This window comes from Panthera leo, chromosome A1, assembly GCF_018350215.1.
Source record: "Panthera leo isolate Ple1 chromosome A1, P.leo_Ple1_pat1.1, whole genome shotgun sequence".
Classification (NCBI taxonomy): domain Eukaryota; kingdom Metazoa; phylum Chordata; class Mammalia; order Carnivora; family Felidae; genus Panthera; species Panthera leo.
Window position 1 is genome coordinate 187,862,109 of NC_056679.1, and position 17,021 is coordinate 187,879,129.

At 47.1% G+C, this 17,021-nt stretch overlaps 1 protein-coding gene across 1 annotated transcript in view; it reads right to left on the reverse strand.

The window, feature by feature from the left end:
* Positions 1-14,465, reverse strand: part of ADRA1B (adrenoceptor alpha 1B) — a 51,300-nt gene extending 36,835 nt beyond the window's left edge. The window contains exon 1 of the mRNA XM_042947956.1: positions 13,272-14,465. Within this exon, the coding sequence (XP_042803890.1) occupies positions 13,272-14,220 (949 nt within the window). The 5' untranslated portion in view covers positions 14,221-14,465. The remainder of the gene's footprint in view (positions 1-13,271) is intronic.
* Between the last annotated feature and the right edge of the window lie 2,556 nt (positions 14,466-17,021).

The window sequence follows — 17,021 nt, forward strand, 5'->3', positions numbered from 1 at the left end:
AAATACCAAACATTCCTTGCCCCAATGATTCCATTTCTATGAATTTATCCCAAATATGTGGGCACAGACATATATGCAAAAATATTCATTGCAACAGTGTTGGCTGTAGTAAAATGCCAAAAATAACCTAAATGTCAATCACTGGGGAAACTGGTAAGTAAAATAGGATGCACCCTTAAATGGGTTACTATGCAGCCATGAAAGGAAAGCAGTAACTCTATACACTGACATGCCCAGGACACCCTGTTAAGTACAGATCATAACCTTCCTTTTCTGAGAATTTTCAGAAAATGATATCAATTGTAAAAGTAAACGGGGTAGAAACACATATCCCATACACACATACACTCAAATTTATGCACACACACACGGACACAAATGTATGCTTATAAATAAATAGAATATTTCTGGAAGCACACACAACCTGGGGTAATAGTGTTTCCTTCTGGGAAAACGACTGAGGGTCCAGGATAAAGTCAGACCTGGGTCTGGCAAGGGCAGAAGAGTTTTGTTCATTGCTTTTTTTTTTTTTCTTCTTTCTAATTTAAATGTTTATGTGTTATTTTTTAGTAAAGAAATTAGCTAATAAAAAGTTGCTGCAAGTAGTTATGCAAAATAGCTATAAAGCATGATGGCATAGTCCATGTGCATTTAAATTGATACAGAAAAATGTCTAAAGAGCCTAACATCCTGAAGTACATCTTTATAATATTGTGTAGCAGAGTTCTTATTCTGAGGTTAAGGGGGTGTCTGTGAACTTGGATGGGAAGAGTCACTTTTTAAATTTTTTTAAACTAACCTTTGGCTGAAAGTTAGCACTTCCTTCAGTAGGAATGTGGGCAGCAAACCATAGGAGAATTATCAGGATTTGTCACCAATAGAAATCAGATTTGTGATATCATATTACATTTTTTGCAGATACCGTGAACCACTTGTCACTACTTCAGAATTATAGTAGTTATTTATTTGACTTGCTGCTGGAGCTCATTTATTTAATATGTTAATAAAGAAGAACATTTTTTACTCCATCATAAATTTGTTTGTTTTCAGCACTATAATAACTATTTCAACATAATTGGTTTTCTTTGCATTCCTGTCTCTTATTTATGTGTCTATGGTGAGAAGGGGCTTCGCCAGATTGCCAAAAGGGGCCCAGAGAGCAAGAAAGTCCAAGAACCATTGTGTTAAGGTAACTTCTGAAGGGCTTCGGACAAGGAGTCACAAATGGAGACTGCAAGGGTGTACTTGGGAGCAGGGAAAGGGGCCCTACCACTTTCTCTTGATGCCAGGGGGCAATTTATGGCCTGAATATATAAATTGGAGATGTAATTTTTTTGTTGTTGTGCTTCCAGTTGGTGGAACTTCCTTCCCCCCACCAGCTGCCTCCCTGGAACTCTGCCCGGCTGTGCTGGTAGTGTGAGCCCTGGGGCCCATGCCTGTGAATGACAGTAAGCCCGGCTTGCCCTTGGTCCCATTTTAACCTCCTTCTGGGGCATAGCCAGGGTGCTGAGCTCAGCCTGTAAGCAATGCACGTCAGCCTGGCAAGAAACTCTATCTTAAAGAAGAATTTCAAAAATCATGCGAAGCCAGCCCCAAATGCATCCCAGCTTCAGGGGAGCAAGGTGCTGTGAGCAGATACCCCTGGAAAAAGTTAAATGGGGCTCTGTGAGGAATGGTCGCCTTGGGTGTACTAGAACATTCTGTTTCTGAACATTTTGGCCCAAACTGTTCATTGGTGAAACCTTTATAGCACAATTTGTGTGCTCACACCAGAAGGGCGCTTGAGTGTTCAAGTGGGGCTCAGATGGGCTGTTGGTGGGTGTGGTCAGACGTCCTGCTGACACAGGCCTGCCAGTGAGGACTGTACCTTGGGCTGACCCACGCTCTGTCACACCAGGAGTGGGGGTGATGGATAGAGTGAAGATGCCCCTCCCTCTTAGAAATTCCAGTCTTAGGAGTCCTTCAGACACAGCTCACTTTCCCCCCTGCCCCTCAAATCTTATAATTTCAGCCTACCCCTTCTCCCGTCTCTGCATTCCGGAAATGTGTGTCCTTCAGATCCCATCATTTGTCTTGCGTGAGATGGATCCTTTCCTTCATTTGCTAAGTATTTAGGGTCAGCCAGCCATGGTTCCAAACCCCACCTCCGTCACTAGTGTATGTCAGCCAGATGAAGATTCAAAAATTGCAAATCAACCTTTACAGTAACTCCTGTTTCCCCACAAAAAACACACATGAGAATTTGCGTCTTTCCTCCTTAAATTGTGGCTCACTGCACTGTCATTATGCATCTTTCTCCAGATGGCTGAGGCTGTGGGTGCCGAGTCTCTCTTGTCCCCACCTCAGGCTCCTCAGTGACCAGGAGGCAAGCGCACTCTTCCTCTGGAACTTCACAGAGGGAAGTACTTTCATCATTCAAATCGAGACACATTTGAGAATAAGAGGGGGTTATGATAATAATAACAACCATCATCATGGTTTGGTAACAGACATAATGGGGATGGGGACGTCTGGTCGTTCCATTATAGAGCAATGCCGCATTACATGTCAAGCAGACCCAGTGAGTCTATAGAGCATTGGCAGACTTGTGACATCTCCACTTTTTTGGGAAGTAATTTGCTATTCCAGAAATCAAAGTAGTCTTCATGGCGTGCATCAGAATGTTGTAGGCCTCACATTTATTTGTAGGGCCCTGTGTGCATGTGTGTATGTGTATGTGTGCACACACATGTATATGTGTTTTTTTTTAATGTTTATTTTTTATTTATATTTGAGAGAGACAAAGCACAAGCAGGGGAGGGGCAGAGAGACAGAGACAGAATCCGAAGCAGGTTCCAAGTTCCGAGCTGCGAGCTGTCAGCACAGAGTCCGACACGGGGCTCGAACTCACCAGCAGTGAGATCATGACCTGAGTTGAAGTTGGATGCTTAACCGATGGAACCACCCAGGCGCCCCTGTATGTGTTTTAATTTAGAATTACAGATGGAGGTGACAGCAGCATTCATTTCACATCACCTCAGGCCTCTCTAAGGTCTTACTCTGGCCCTGTTATATAAAGTCACCAGAATTGTCTCCTCCTCCCCTGCTTCTGCGGGGACTGATGCTGACCATATCTCTCCAAGAAGTGAGAGGAGCATGACGAGGGCTAGTAAGGTGGAATTGGGGGCCGATTGGCAATAGACAGGTCTCCCCCCGAGGTGGGTGGAGTAATAACCTTTTAATAAAGGATGAAGATACTGTCCAATTTTCAAGCTCCTGTCTGTGTCCACTCTAGCCTTCACATATCCAATCTTTCCCCATTGACCCCAGCACCAGGCCCATATTGGTATTTTGGTTTTACAAGAGCAGTCACTACAATCTCCTTTCAATGTGCCTGTAATAGTTGCTAGGAATGAGATAAGTCACTTAACCCCTTTAGGCCCATTTCCTTATTTATAAAATGGGCAAAACCCTAATACCTGTCTGATGGGAAAATGGTGGATAAAGTCTAGAAAGCACTGTGTGAATCGTGGCTGCAATCACTATTTTATTTTATTTTTATGTTTTTTTTTAATTTTAATGTTTATTTTGATTTTTGAGACAGAAAGAGACAGAGCATGAGTAGGGGTAGGACAGAGAGAGAGAGGGAGACACAGAATCTGAAGCAGGATCCAGGCTCCAAGCTGTCAGCACAGAGCCCGACATGGGGCTCGAACCCACAGACCATGAGATCATGACCTGAGTCAAAGCTGGACGCCCAACCGACTGAGCCACCCAGGCGCCCCTGCAATCGCTATTTTACAGAGTCTACTAGGTACTTGTCTTTAGGATGAGATGCGTCAAACCTGGACCCTGTCCTCCAGGGGTTCGTAGCCTGATAGCACTGCCAAAGATGTGCACATCAGTGCTGATCCCCATGGACAGATGTGGCAGGCATCATAAACGAGGGAGGGAGAGATCACTGCCAGGAAAGGCATGGGGACCAAGAAAGATTCTGTGAGAGAGGTGTCCACAGAACTAGGGTTTGGGTGGGCAGGATTTGGATATTCAGAGGGTATGGGAAGAGCATTTCTAGTAGAGGGAAACAGTCTGAGCAAATGCACAGGAGGAGGAAGATGCAAGGTGTTTTTGGGAAATTACAACTAATTCTTTTTATAAAATTTTTTTTAATGTTTTATTTACTTTTGAGAGAGAGAGAGAGAGAGAGTGCAGGGGAGGGGCAGAGAGAGGGAGTCATAGCATCCAAAGCAGGCTCCAGGCTCTGAGCTGTCAGCACAGAGCCCGATGCGGGGCTTGAACTCACAGACCGCGAGATCATGACCTGAGCCGAAGTCGGACGCTTAGCTGACTGAGCCTGGGAAATGGCAACTAATTCTATCTGAGTTATAGGACTCTCCTAATTCTCCTGCTAAACTCATAGTGCTGCTATCTACTCATTCACTTAGCTTTGTGAGCACCTGTGTTAGGCGGAGAGGAAAGATGTGGTCACTGCTTACTCTTGTGTACAGTTTGTAGAGGAGAGAGAAGTTGATCAGTCACCAGGTTGCTAGGGAGAGCCATGCCTGCGGTGCTTGGGGTGGATGAACAGCACTTGCTTAGCCTCAGGGGTCCTCTCTTTATGGGACTCTTCAAGGCCCTGGGAGAGACCCCAGGAATTTTCCTTATATTGTACGATTTTGTAAAGTTTTCAAAAGTAAGATCTATTAACTGCAATTGATTAGGACTGCTGTCTGTTTCTGCTTTCACTTCCCTCTATCATATTTCCCCTTGCCCGGGGAGGCCATGGAGTATAGGGGCCATGAGCATTTTGGGGAGCTACTAAGCAACCCATTCATTTGGGTTGAATGTATATAGTGAATAAATATATGTGGCTTGCAGACTTTTTTTTCTGGATAGTTTGGTCATCACTAGCCACTTACTGCAAGGTGGAAAAAGAGCTCCTAGAAATACTCTCTTGTTTACGATGCTGACTCACCTGGATATGTGACATCAAGAGGTAGGGCCAGAGTCTGAGCCATGATATGAGAAGTCCTACAGTGTGGGACCTCATGTATGTGGGTGGCAGAGGCAGATCACGTTCTGAAATATATCCAAGCCAGAAACTAAACTATGAAAGAAAATCTTCCAAATTTTGTTTTCCCCAATTTGATAAAAATCTTAAAAAAGTATGTGAAATTACTGGGCTGTCTGGTGGCTCAGTCAGTTGAGCATCCGACTCTTGATTTTGGCTCAAGTCATGATCTCAGGGTTGTGGGATTGGGTCCTGTGTCAGGCTCTGCACTGAGTCTGGAGCTTGCTTAATATTTCTCTCTTTCTGGGGCAACTGGGTGGCTCAGTCGGTTAAGCGTCTGACTTTGGCTCAGGTCATGAACTCACATTTCATGAGTTTGACCCCTGTGTCGGGCTCTGTGCTGACAGATCAGAACCTGGAGCCTGCTTTGGATTCTGTGTCTCCCTCTCTCTGCCCCTCCCCTGCTCGTGCTCTGTCTCTCTCTCTCAAAAATAAATTAAGATTGAAAAAAAAGATTCTTTCTCTGTCCCTCTTCCCAGCTCGTGCTCTCTCTCTCTCAAAAAAAAAAAAAAAAAGAAAAAGTATGTGAAATTACCAGTCATAAGCTGTGAGACTGCACAATGTCTGAAGTACCCATAATAAAAGAGAAATTTTGACATCTTGCTAGGGGAAAGACCCAATTATTTTTAGATTTCTTTACTTTTCTCTCTAGGACACGATGCCTCTCAGTTGCTGAATGATAGGCAGCTACTTGCTTCCTTTCCTCCTTCTCTGAATAGACTTTGGTTTCCCCAACTCCTTTGTGAGGTTCCATAAATCAAAGCTCAGAGCTCCACACTTAGGGTACCCCCCGTGATAACTCCTTAGCATTATCTGATTGCCTCCTTGTGAATCCAGGTTCCACCCCTCATCAGCTGCGTGGCCTGAGGCAAATCACTCAACTTCTCTGGACTTCAGTTTCCTTATCTGTAAAATGGGGACAAAGCAGTGCTCACTTTGTAAGCCTTTGGAGAGGAGTCCATTAGAGAACGTACAGAAGTACCCCTAGCCCAGTGTAGCTCAGGGAGCGTGGCACATGGCAAGATCCAATAAATGGGATGTATTAGTAGTATTATTATCAGACATGGTCTGGAGCACAGTGACTGTGGAAACATCCTGGAGATATCAGAGAAAGCAATTTCCCAGTGGGTCCAGCTGCCATCAGTTATTTTTATGAGCCACACACACACTCAGGTAAAGGCATTTCCTGCATTACAGACCTGAATAGGCCCAGCTGTGATGGCAATGCAGCTACATGTGCACCTGCTGGCATTTCTGTGGCCTGTTTTGCCCCAGCAGGATTCGGTGCCTCCACAAATGGCCCCCCATCCTGTAGTTACCTGATAAGCATGACCCTTCACACATAATTCTTCCCCCCTGCCTGCCCTTCTGCCAGTCCTTTGAATGCCACTGCAAAGGTGAGGCTAACTCATTATCTATCCCCTCCTTCCCTTCTGCCTCCTTCCCTCCTTTACTGCTTGTTTTCTCCCACAAATACGTCTTGTGTCTAACCACCGTGGTATCTTCCGTGATTCCAAGACTTTAGGACCCTCACAGTAAAATTTCAAAAAAAATTTTGGTGGGGACAGATGTAGGGCTACCAACTTGTTATTTTGCCAAGTAGGTCATTAAACATACACACACACACACACACACACACACATCATCATCATCATCATCATCATCACTATTTACTACCATCATTCCATCAAAGAAATGCTATTTCAGTGTCCCAAAATAGAAAGGACATAGTCTTTAGAATAAAAGGACAGTCATTTATTTTGAATACATTTGGAAAAACACAGAATTTTTCTAATTTTTTTCTCATCTTGTCATGAGCCAGTAAAAATTTTATACCCTTCGGCACCAGACCCCAGACAAATGTTCAGGAAGCACTGTAGTAACAACAGGGATAATATAATAAATGCTTATTGAGTGCCAAATGTGGAGTCTGATAGACTCTACCATTTACTAGCTGTGTGACCTTGGGCAAATTACCAAACCCCTCTGAACTCTTGTTCCCTAACCTATAAACACAGGGATGATGATGCTTGCTCTGCAGAGGGGTTTGTGAGAATTATGAACAACACAGAGCATTCAGTGTTGGGCAGTGTACCCAATACATTGAAGAGCTGCTTCTACGGTGCTCCTTCTCTTCCTCTTCTCCAGGGAGGCTCTAGTTTAAAGAATTCACTTTCCTTCTCATCAGCCTTCTGCCTTTCTCCATGTGGACTAGCCCAAGGGACTGGGCAGGATTGGAGATGCTTCTGACTGCACTGGGGGAAGCATAACCAAATTTTCCTGGCTCTTCACAGGGTGTTCATTCCAGGGGTTCCCAGGCATGGGTTGGGGGGAACTGGTGCTATGTTGGCTGCATAGAAATCACCTGGGAACTTGTTAAAAATTGAAATTCTCTGCCCCATCATGAGAAATTCTGATACGATAGGTCTGTGGTGGAGCTCAAGAATCTAGGCTTTTGGAAAGAGCCCCCTGTCAGATATTTCTGATGAATAGTTGGTTAGCTGTTGGTCACAGCTCCCTGCTTTTGGGTTGAGACATTTTGTCTACTCAACACATAAGAGTGTCTGGCAGATCACTCCCAGCATGCTGTCCTATGAACCTTGATGAATGGCGTCTGAGGAAGATCCTAGGAGGAATCCCCTTGACGGTGTTTTGCTGGCATCTCAACAAATGATAACCTCCATCACCCAGAAACATCAGAGTTATTCTAGACATACTTCTTGTTCTCACTAACCTCCTGAATCATATAACAACCCATCCCCAAGTCCTTGAATCTGTCCATTTCTCTCCACCTTCACTGCCCCCAGCCTGGTCTAAATTACCATCAGCTCTCACTGGGATTGTGGCCTCCTACCTGCCCCACCTTTCATTTGTGCTCCATACGGAGGCCTGAGTCATCTTTTCAAGACATAACTCAGATGGTATCTCTTGTCTGCTTCAAACCCTTCAGTAGTGGCCTTAAGATAAAATCTAAAGTCCTTGATGTGGCCTGAAATCCCTGCGTGGCCTGCCCTCTGCCCACACCTCCAGCCCTGACTTGTACCTGGTCCCCCTACTCTCTAAGCTTGCTACTTCCCCACCACTTCCTGCCTTAGGACTCTTGGACATGCTCTTCCTTCTGCCCGGACCCTCTTCTTCTATCTGCTGCCTGTACTGAGTTAGCTCCTCCACACTTTTCAGGTTCCGCCTAAATGTCACTCAGGGACCCCTGTGATATGCTGACTCCTATTATTTACTTCTAATAGCATCTCATCCCTTTACTTTAAGTCACTTGTTGCAATTTGTGTCGTGTTATTTGTGTGCATGTGTTTTTCAAATGGTCTGCGTTCCCCTGTAGAACTAAATTCTACGAGAACATGGAACATAGCCGTTTTGCTCACCACTGTACCTTCAGCACAATGCACAGTAGACATCCAATAAATATATACTTATTCAGCAAACGAATGAATGACTAAAGACTTAGAGCTAGATTCTCAGTTAAAGGGTAAGGTCCCACATTTTCCTCTGGCTGGAGCGATGGAAGGTCCAGCATTGGGAGACCAACATCCTACACGGTGCAGTAGGTACAGAGCAAATCTAGCCCTGAGCTAGAGTGTGGATGCCCTTCCCTAACATTTTCTGGGTGTCTTTTTTGCAGAGGTGAGTGGGGAGTGGAAGAAAGGCAGGTTTTGTAACAGAAGTATAATACCCAGCTTTTGACATGGCAGCTCTGGAGTTTTGGAGCACATTTGCTATGAGAGCAGATTTGGACTGGGAAGCAAGAAGGCCAGATATCTCCTAGGTGCAGTGGAACAGGTATGTGCCTGTCCTGACAGACTGGGATTCACCCCTTGGCTCTATTGTTTACTTGCTATATGACCTGGGGCAAGAAGGCTAACCTCTCTGAGCTCAGCTCCAGCTCTGAGCTCCTCCCACCTATTCATCTGTAGAGAGGGAGCAATTACTCTCCCCTGTCAGGGTAGCTGTGAGGATTAATGAGATAATGTCTGTAGAGGGCCTAGCAGAATGTCTGGCATATAGTACATGCTTCATAAAAATAAGATCTCACGAGGTGGTAAACATCCTGCAGGCAGGGGCCATGTAGCACAGAGTAGATGCATTAGGAAGTCTTTATTGATGATTTCATAAATGGTCGAATATATTTTCCTTTTCCAGAAAGGATTCCCTGCGTGTAAAAATTTCTCCCTCACTTAAACCAATTGCTTTCTTTGTGAGCAACTCAAATCCCTGTGTTTTGAAACCTCAGAGCTGGAGGGTTAGTGTGTATATTTGTGGCGGTGGCCCTGTCCTGAGTCATCTCTGAGACCCTCACCCTCCCCAGTGCTCTTGTGGGAGGCAGGAATTCATCAGCCCCAATTTGAATGAGAGGAGTACAGAAACAAATCAGTGCAGAGAGAGATTCCTATTTGGTCCCAGTACTATGAGAACACAACTGTTTCTTTGAAATTGACCTTCATTTATTTGGAGGGGAAAGCAGTTAGTTCAATAATGGTTTCCTGGTGCCTTTCAGCATTTTAAAAGACGGAAGAAAGATTTGGAGCGAGGCAAGGTTCCAGTGTTTTCTAAACAACGCACTAAGCCCAGCTACCAGTTGGCTGCCCAGTACTTCCTGCTCCCCTCCCCCCAACCCCCCATGTATCCCCACAAGGCAATGCACATCCCTCAGTAGCCCAGCCACTTCTCAAGACCCTGGCCAGGTCTTCCCTAGGTAGGTGGGAGCTAGCCTTCATTATAATGCCTGGGAGCCGAAGATTCCTTGGACATCTTGCACATGGCCTACTGCGTAGAAATGCTACTATATTATATTCCAATTATTTCCTGTCCCTCCAAGGCCCGATTCCAGGGCCTGAATAAAGAGGTCCTTGTCTGGTGGCGTCCATCTCTGCTCCCTAGTAAGGAAAAGCTGGTCCGTGGCCCAAGTTGGCCTGAGGCCGCAGGGGAAGGGTGGGGAAGAGGTAGGGAGGGTGTTACAGGTGGGGAGAACTCCTCAGGAGACGAGAGACCCACCCCTGCGGGCAGCCCAGTCCTGCTTCCAAAAATAAAAATAAGTGAGGAAGGAAAACAAATGGGGCCCCTGACCAGGACCCTGCAGAGGGCATGACTATTTTCCCTCCTTCCCAGGAGGGATCCCAACCCTTCTCTCCCGCAGAGAAGACAAACACAGCTATGGAAATCTCATGCCATCCAGGCACCTGGAAGTCTGTTGCTAATTGCAAGTTACTCCTACCTGCACTTCTCTGTTTGCCAATGATTGTCTTCCCCTAGATCTGCTTTCTCTCCTTGTGAGTGAAAAGCATTTCATGGAAAATTTCGAATTTGGAACCTTCTTCAGATTCCAAAAGAGTTATTGTTCTACATCATGCTTATTTTGTTTGGGTGTTATTTGAACTCAGGGGAAGTAGAAACCCACATCTTTATGTTGCTGGGATGCTCTTCTTAAATTATTAAAAACATGCTGATAAAGCACCTTTTCTGTTTGAAGCTCTTGAGTACTTTTCAGAGTCCATCCCAACCAAGGCCTGGAGTCCATATTTCTTACCTGCCAAGGGTTGGGCAGCCAGGGGAGACGAGGTGGGTGAAGTAGCTTAGGGACCGCACACCAGGAGATCTCCGGGAGATAGTGGCAGGGATGTGCAGAAAGGTTTCATGGCAAGGAGAGGAGAAACAAGCTCTGAGGGCAAGCCATGGAATCCAGGGTTAAGGCCTCAGAAGGTCATAAACAGAAAGGGAGGAAAGGTGGGGATAGTGTGAATGACATGAAACCGAGGATGAGTTTGAAGAGTGGGACCCACAGAGAAGTCACACCATCCTGCACCACCATGTGTCTGGGGAAGGGCTAAGCTTTGTCGCGTTTAAACCTTGGTGTCTAGGATGTTGGAGCCTGAAGGGAACTGAGCGATCCCCTGGCCAGTGATTCTCAAAGCCTGGTCTGTGGACCGCCTCTTCAGAATCACCTGGTGGGCTGGTTAAACATGAGGATTCCCGAGACCTATCTGATGTACTGAATCAAATTCTCTGTGGGTTATATCTAAGAAGCTGAATGCTTATCAAGTTCCACAGATGATTGTGATCTTTATTAAAGTTTGAGAGCCCTTGATTTAGTCCAACCCTCTTGTTCCCTGAAAGTGAGATCTGAAGCCCAGAGATGTAAAACAGGCCTAGGATAACAGAGCTGATTGATGGCAGAGCTCACATTAGAAATCTATTGCTCTTGAACCCCAGGGCAGTGCTCTTTCCATTTCAGCATGTGGGCAGCCTCTTCACCTATTTGGACCTGTTTCTCTTGCCCCCTAAAGTCAAAGCTTGCACCTTTGATTCATTCCCTGCATCCTGCTGGGGCCTTCTCCTTCCTGAGGATGCTCTGGTCCTAGTCTCTATAGGTTGGGGGGGCAGAGGCAGAAAGAAGAAAGGAGAAGGACTCAGTTCTCTTCTGAGCCTTTAGTCACAGGTGTGGGATGGTCAAATGAGTAGAGAAAGAGAAAACACAGCTGTAGCTGAGGGACGACTGGGATCTGGTTTGTAGTACTAAGCTGACTTTCACTGAGATTTTGCTGTGCACCAGACACTGTGTTAAGCCCTTTCCATACATTAGTGCAAACCCCATGGAGCAAATAGTAATTAGCCCTATTTTGCAGATGGAGAAACTGAGGCTCACAGGTGAGTGTTCATTTGCCCAAGGTCACATAGCTAATACATGACCAAATCACTTCCGTGTACAACCATGATCCAAAGCAGTGTGAACTATTACTCACTTTAACCCAACAAGCCTGCAAAAGGACCCCAAGACCTTGGGGGGAAAAAAAAAAAAAAGCTTCTCTGCAGTGAGATGTGACCACTCCTGGGAGGGGGGTGGGGTGGAGTACAGCTTCAAACGCTTTCCACGTAATGCACTAAAATTATTTCTGAAAGGCATTAACTTGCAAGCCTGCCTTGGAAATGACAACATGGAGAGTAGGTTAAACAGGTTTTTTTCTTCATCTTTGGAAAATGGAAACTCCTAATCTCAATTTGCTTTCTTTCCATTTGCCCCTTTCTCTTAAAAGCAGTGTGCCTTCAGAATTTTAGTTGTTTGAGGGATTATGTTCAGTTCTAACTGAGCCCTGGGTGTGATTGCAGGCATATATATGGTTGTGGCACGTAGCAGCCGTTACCTCTTCTGATATCATGGCACATGACTTTGCAATGATCACCTCCCTCCATTCATTTTCCGGAGTATCTCCCAGGGACAGGAGAGGAACCCAAAGCAGGTCAGTGCCTTAGAGAAGGGACAAGTGTTCCCCAAGCCATGTGGACAGCGTGTCACAGTACCTTCCTGTAGATTTACCTCCTAACCAGATCTTGTCTTCTTGGGAAAAAATCAGGAAGCTTTTTGAACAACTTAGACCATTAAACAAAAGAAGATGGACATATTTTTATAGGAGAGGAAGAACTCAGTTTCATCCTAGCAGGATTTGGTGTCTGGTAGCTGAAGGTGAGGGACCACTGTAATTTAAATCTGGGTATTCCATGAATCACCAGAGTTAGAACATTTCTGGGTAAAAACTGAAAACATGTGACCCTCCGGGTGTCTTCCTTCTCTTTCAAATCTCAAGCTTTAGTAACTCAAAGGCTGGATGGGGCCGTGCAGCTGTTAAAAGGCCCTTATTAACTCATAATGAAGGGAGTGCATTGAGGTGATAGCAAGCGGTAAAGGGAGGAGGGGAGAACGCAACCTCTGCAAAGCTCATGGGGAGCGTGGGTCTCTGCAAGAGCCCTGGAAATGCTGAATGAAAACTGCCTTTCTGCGTACGAGCCGCCTGCCTGCTTCCCAAATGCCGCGTCTGCGGTAACTACAAACTATTTTGTATGCTGCATTAGTGACGCTGCCTTAGCCCGCACATCATTACTACTGAGATAACGCTGGTGTGATGTTCAAGTCCAGTGTCCTTTTTAATTATTAAACCGATGCTGTTGAATGAGTCATTCCACATACCAGGTTTTCCTCCTGTGGTTCTATTTCAAGAGACTAGCGCCTTACTTCGTGTGTTCCACTAACACCTGAGTTGGTTCTTAGCCAGCTACCCAATCTGCAAAGCCTTTGCAGAACAAACAGTATTCCCCAGGCTCCAAACACACACAGGCTGCATAAAAAACAAACCCCACGAAAAACTTTACAGTAAGCTCGTCAGTAAACCCCAGATCTGAAAACGCCCTGTTCCCCGTCCGCCAGTCCCCAACTTACCAAGCGGCAGAGCGATGAAGAAGGGTAGCCAGCACAAGATGAACATACCGACCACAATGCCCAAGGTCTTGGCTGCTTTCTTTTCCCTGGAGAACTTAAAAAGTTTGACAGCTATGGAACTCCTGGGGTTGTGGCCCTTGGCCTTGGTACTGCTGAGGGTGTCCTCATGAAAGTTCTTGGAGTGGATCCTCAGGGTCAGCTCCTTGGAGTTGGACATCTCCTTCATGACTCCGGCCTCCAGGTTCTTGGTGGTCCTCTTGGCAACGATGTACACGCGACAGTACATGACCAGAATGACCGCCAGAGGGATGTAGAAGGAGCCCAGGGAGGAGAAGAGGGCGTAGAAAGGTTCTTCAGTGACCCCACATTCTTTGTCATCATTGGGCGCGGGCTCCTTCCACCCAAGGAGAGGCCCGATGGAGATGACTGTGGACAAGACCCAGACGCTGAGGAGCGCCAAGATGGCCTTCCTCCGGGTGACCAGCGTGGGGTACTGCAGAGAGTAGCGCACCCCAATGTAGCGATCGATAGAGATGGCGCACAGGCTCAGAATGGAGGCCGTGCAGCACAGGACGTCCACGGCGGCCCAGATGTCACAGAAGACCCGTCCCAGCACCCAGTAGCCGAGCACTTCCAGGGCAGCCGAGAAGGGCAGCACGGTGAAACTCAGCAGCAGGTCGGCAATGGCCAGGTTGACGATGAAGTAGTTGGTGGGCGTCCGCAGGTGACGGTTGCAGGCCACCGACAGGATGACCACGATGTTGCCCACGATGGCAAAGAGGATGAAGGCGCCCAGCACCAGGCCCACGGAGATGGCCCTGGTGATGTCCAGCTGGGGCAGTGTGGAGTTGCTCGAGGTCTGGTTGGGGCCAGTGAAGTTGGCATTTTTCAACTCTCCCCAGTGGGCAGGTGCTGATGTGTTGTGGCCGGTGTCCAGATCGGGATTCATTTTAGAGTCGGCCCTCCATAGCCTGGAGTGAGCGGGGCTGGAAGGGCTGCGGCCGAGCTCCTCAGCTGCCCTGCAACTTTGCTTCGCCCGCGGTCTTCTTCCCAGAGGCGCCCTCCCGGCGAGGACTCATCTCCCCCCCGGGCAGCCCAGCCCCGGCGGCGCGTCTCCTGCCTGCACCGAGCCGCCCGCTCGCCCGGCTGTCAGAGGGAGGCGGAGGAGAGAGGGGCCGAGGCGGCAGCTCCAAGTTTAATGGTCCACGTCAGGCGCGCCGGGCCGGCCAGGCGGGGAGCGGCGCGGGAGGGGCGGCGGGCAGGGGGGCGCCCGGCTCGGCTCGGCCCGGCCGGCGGCGGGTGTGCGGGCAGCGGCGCCCAGCGCAGCCAGCGCCGAGGAGGGTCTGCTCGCAACCAGCCGCCTCTGGGCTGACTGCACGGCGGTGACATCAGGCGGGGGAGCCCGGCGCCCTGACTCCGCGCGGCACTAGGGGGCAATGCGGGTCCGGCGAAGGCGCCCGCAGCCCCGACGCCGCCACCCTGGGCAGCCCTGGGCCGGCCGCGCTCCCCGCCACCCTCCCCCACCGACCTACGCGAGCCAAGGGATGGGAGGGGGAGGAAGGGTGACCTGAGCTTGGGGAGCCCCGTCCCCAACCTTAGGTGGCCCGCTGGGATTCTTGCCCCTCCTGTTCACCCTTGGGTCTCAAAAGCGGCGTGGGGTGCTTACCGCTCCTGGGGGAGGGGGGCGTCTGGAATCAGCACCCAGACTTAGGGGGATAGGCAACTTGTGTGGAGCCTGAAAGAAGAATTGCCAGGTTAGGCAGCAGGTGAGAGGGACTTGAGTGGGATCTGAGACCAACCCCCAGCCTTTACCTCCCTGGTAAGCCCAGAGGCTTCTCTTCGTTCATTTGTTTGTTCACTCACTCACTCACTTGTTCATTCAACAAATTGTTAACCGGGTACCCACTGCCTGCACTGGGGACATAGCAATTGAAGCAAGTGGACAAAGACCCCTGCCCTCCAGGAGCTTCATTCTACTGGGAGGAGACAGACAATAAACAAATAAGTAAGCAAATTGCGAGGTGTGTCCTATGTTGACAAGTGTAACAGAAGATAAAGCAAGGAGGGGAAATGGAATGGTGTGTGTGTGTGTGTGTGTGTGTGTGTGTGTGTGTGTTGTGGGGGCGGGTATTTGGAATTATAAATGGGTTCCCTGGATGTCACTGAAGTGATGTTGGAGTCAAGACCTGAAAGAAATGAGGAACAAGCCAATGGGCTATTTGGGGGTGAGGGTGAGGGTGATGGTGGTGGTGGCAGCATTAAGAGACCTCCAGACATCTGAGGAAGGGACTTGGGAAATCCAGATTTTTATTGATTTTTTTCCTTTTCTGTCTGATATCCATGTTGGACAGTTATAGGGATACACTTCCAAAGGTGGGCATATGGTGCTTAGGAGAGAAGAAATGTGCTGAGGGAGAGCCTTACGTTAGTTAACATTTTTTCGACACTTGTTATGTCCCAGACAGTATGCTAAGTACATTTTGCATTTTCTGATAATCATAAGAAAGAAGGGCTGTTCTCATCATCATTTCCATTTTGTGGAAGGGACAAGGTACAGTGAAGTTCAGCTCTGCCCAAGTCCACATAGCCATCATGGAGAGGAGCTAGGAATTGAACTCAACTCTACAGGTCTGTTGCGAGTTGAGCGCTTAGCAGCTGTGTCACCCTTTTCCCCTGAAAGCACTGTAGGGGGTGGATTTATTTCCCTAGATTTATTGAGAAATAATTGATATAACATTGTATGAGTTTAAGGTATCCAATGTGTTGAATTGATGTACTTAGATATTGCAAAATGATTATCATCATAGCATTAGCAAAGATCTTCATCATGTCCCATAAATACCATTTCTTTCTTGCAATGAGGACATTTACTTTCATAGCAACTTTCAAATATATAATATAGCATTATTAACTATAATTACCATGGTGTACCTTAGATCCCCAGAACTTACTCATCTTATAACTGGAAGTTCATACCCTTTGATCAACATCTTCCCATTCTGCTATCCCCAACCCCTGACAATCACCACTCAACTCTGTTTCTATCAGTTTGGCTTTTAGATTCCACATATAAGTGATATCATAGTATTTGTCTCTCTCTGTCTATCTTACTTCACTTAGCATAATGCCTCAAGTTTCATCCATGTTGTAGCAATGGCAGGATTTCCTTCTTTCTCTTGACTGAATAATATTCCATTGTGCATGTGTACTCTATATTTTTTATTCATCCCCCAGTTGATGGACACTTAGATGGTTTCCATCCTTGGCTAATGTGAATAATGCTGCATGAACATGGAGGTGCAGGTAGCTCTTTGAGGTCCTATTTTCCTCCTCCTCCTCCTCTTCTTCTTCTCCTTCTCCTTCTCCTCCACCTCCTCCTTCTTCTTCTTCTTCTTCTTCTTCTTCTTCTTCTTCTTCTTCTTCTTCTTCCATGTTTATTTATTTTTGAGTGAAAGGGAGAGTGTGAGCTGAGGAGGGGCAGAGAGGGAGACAGAGGATCTGAAGCAGGCTCTGGGCTGTTGGCACAGACACCAACGTGGGGCTCAAACTCACAGACTGTGAGATCATGACCTGAAGTCGGATGCTTAACTGCCTGAGCCACCCAGGTGCCCCAAGATCCTATTTTCATTTGCTGTGGATATATATCCAGTAGTGAAATTGCTGGATCATGTGGTAGTTCTATTTTTAATTTGGGGGGAACCTCCATATTGTTTTTCAAAGTGACTCTACCAATTTACATTTGAGGAAGGG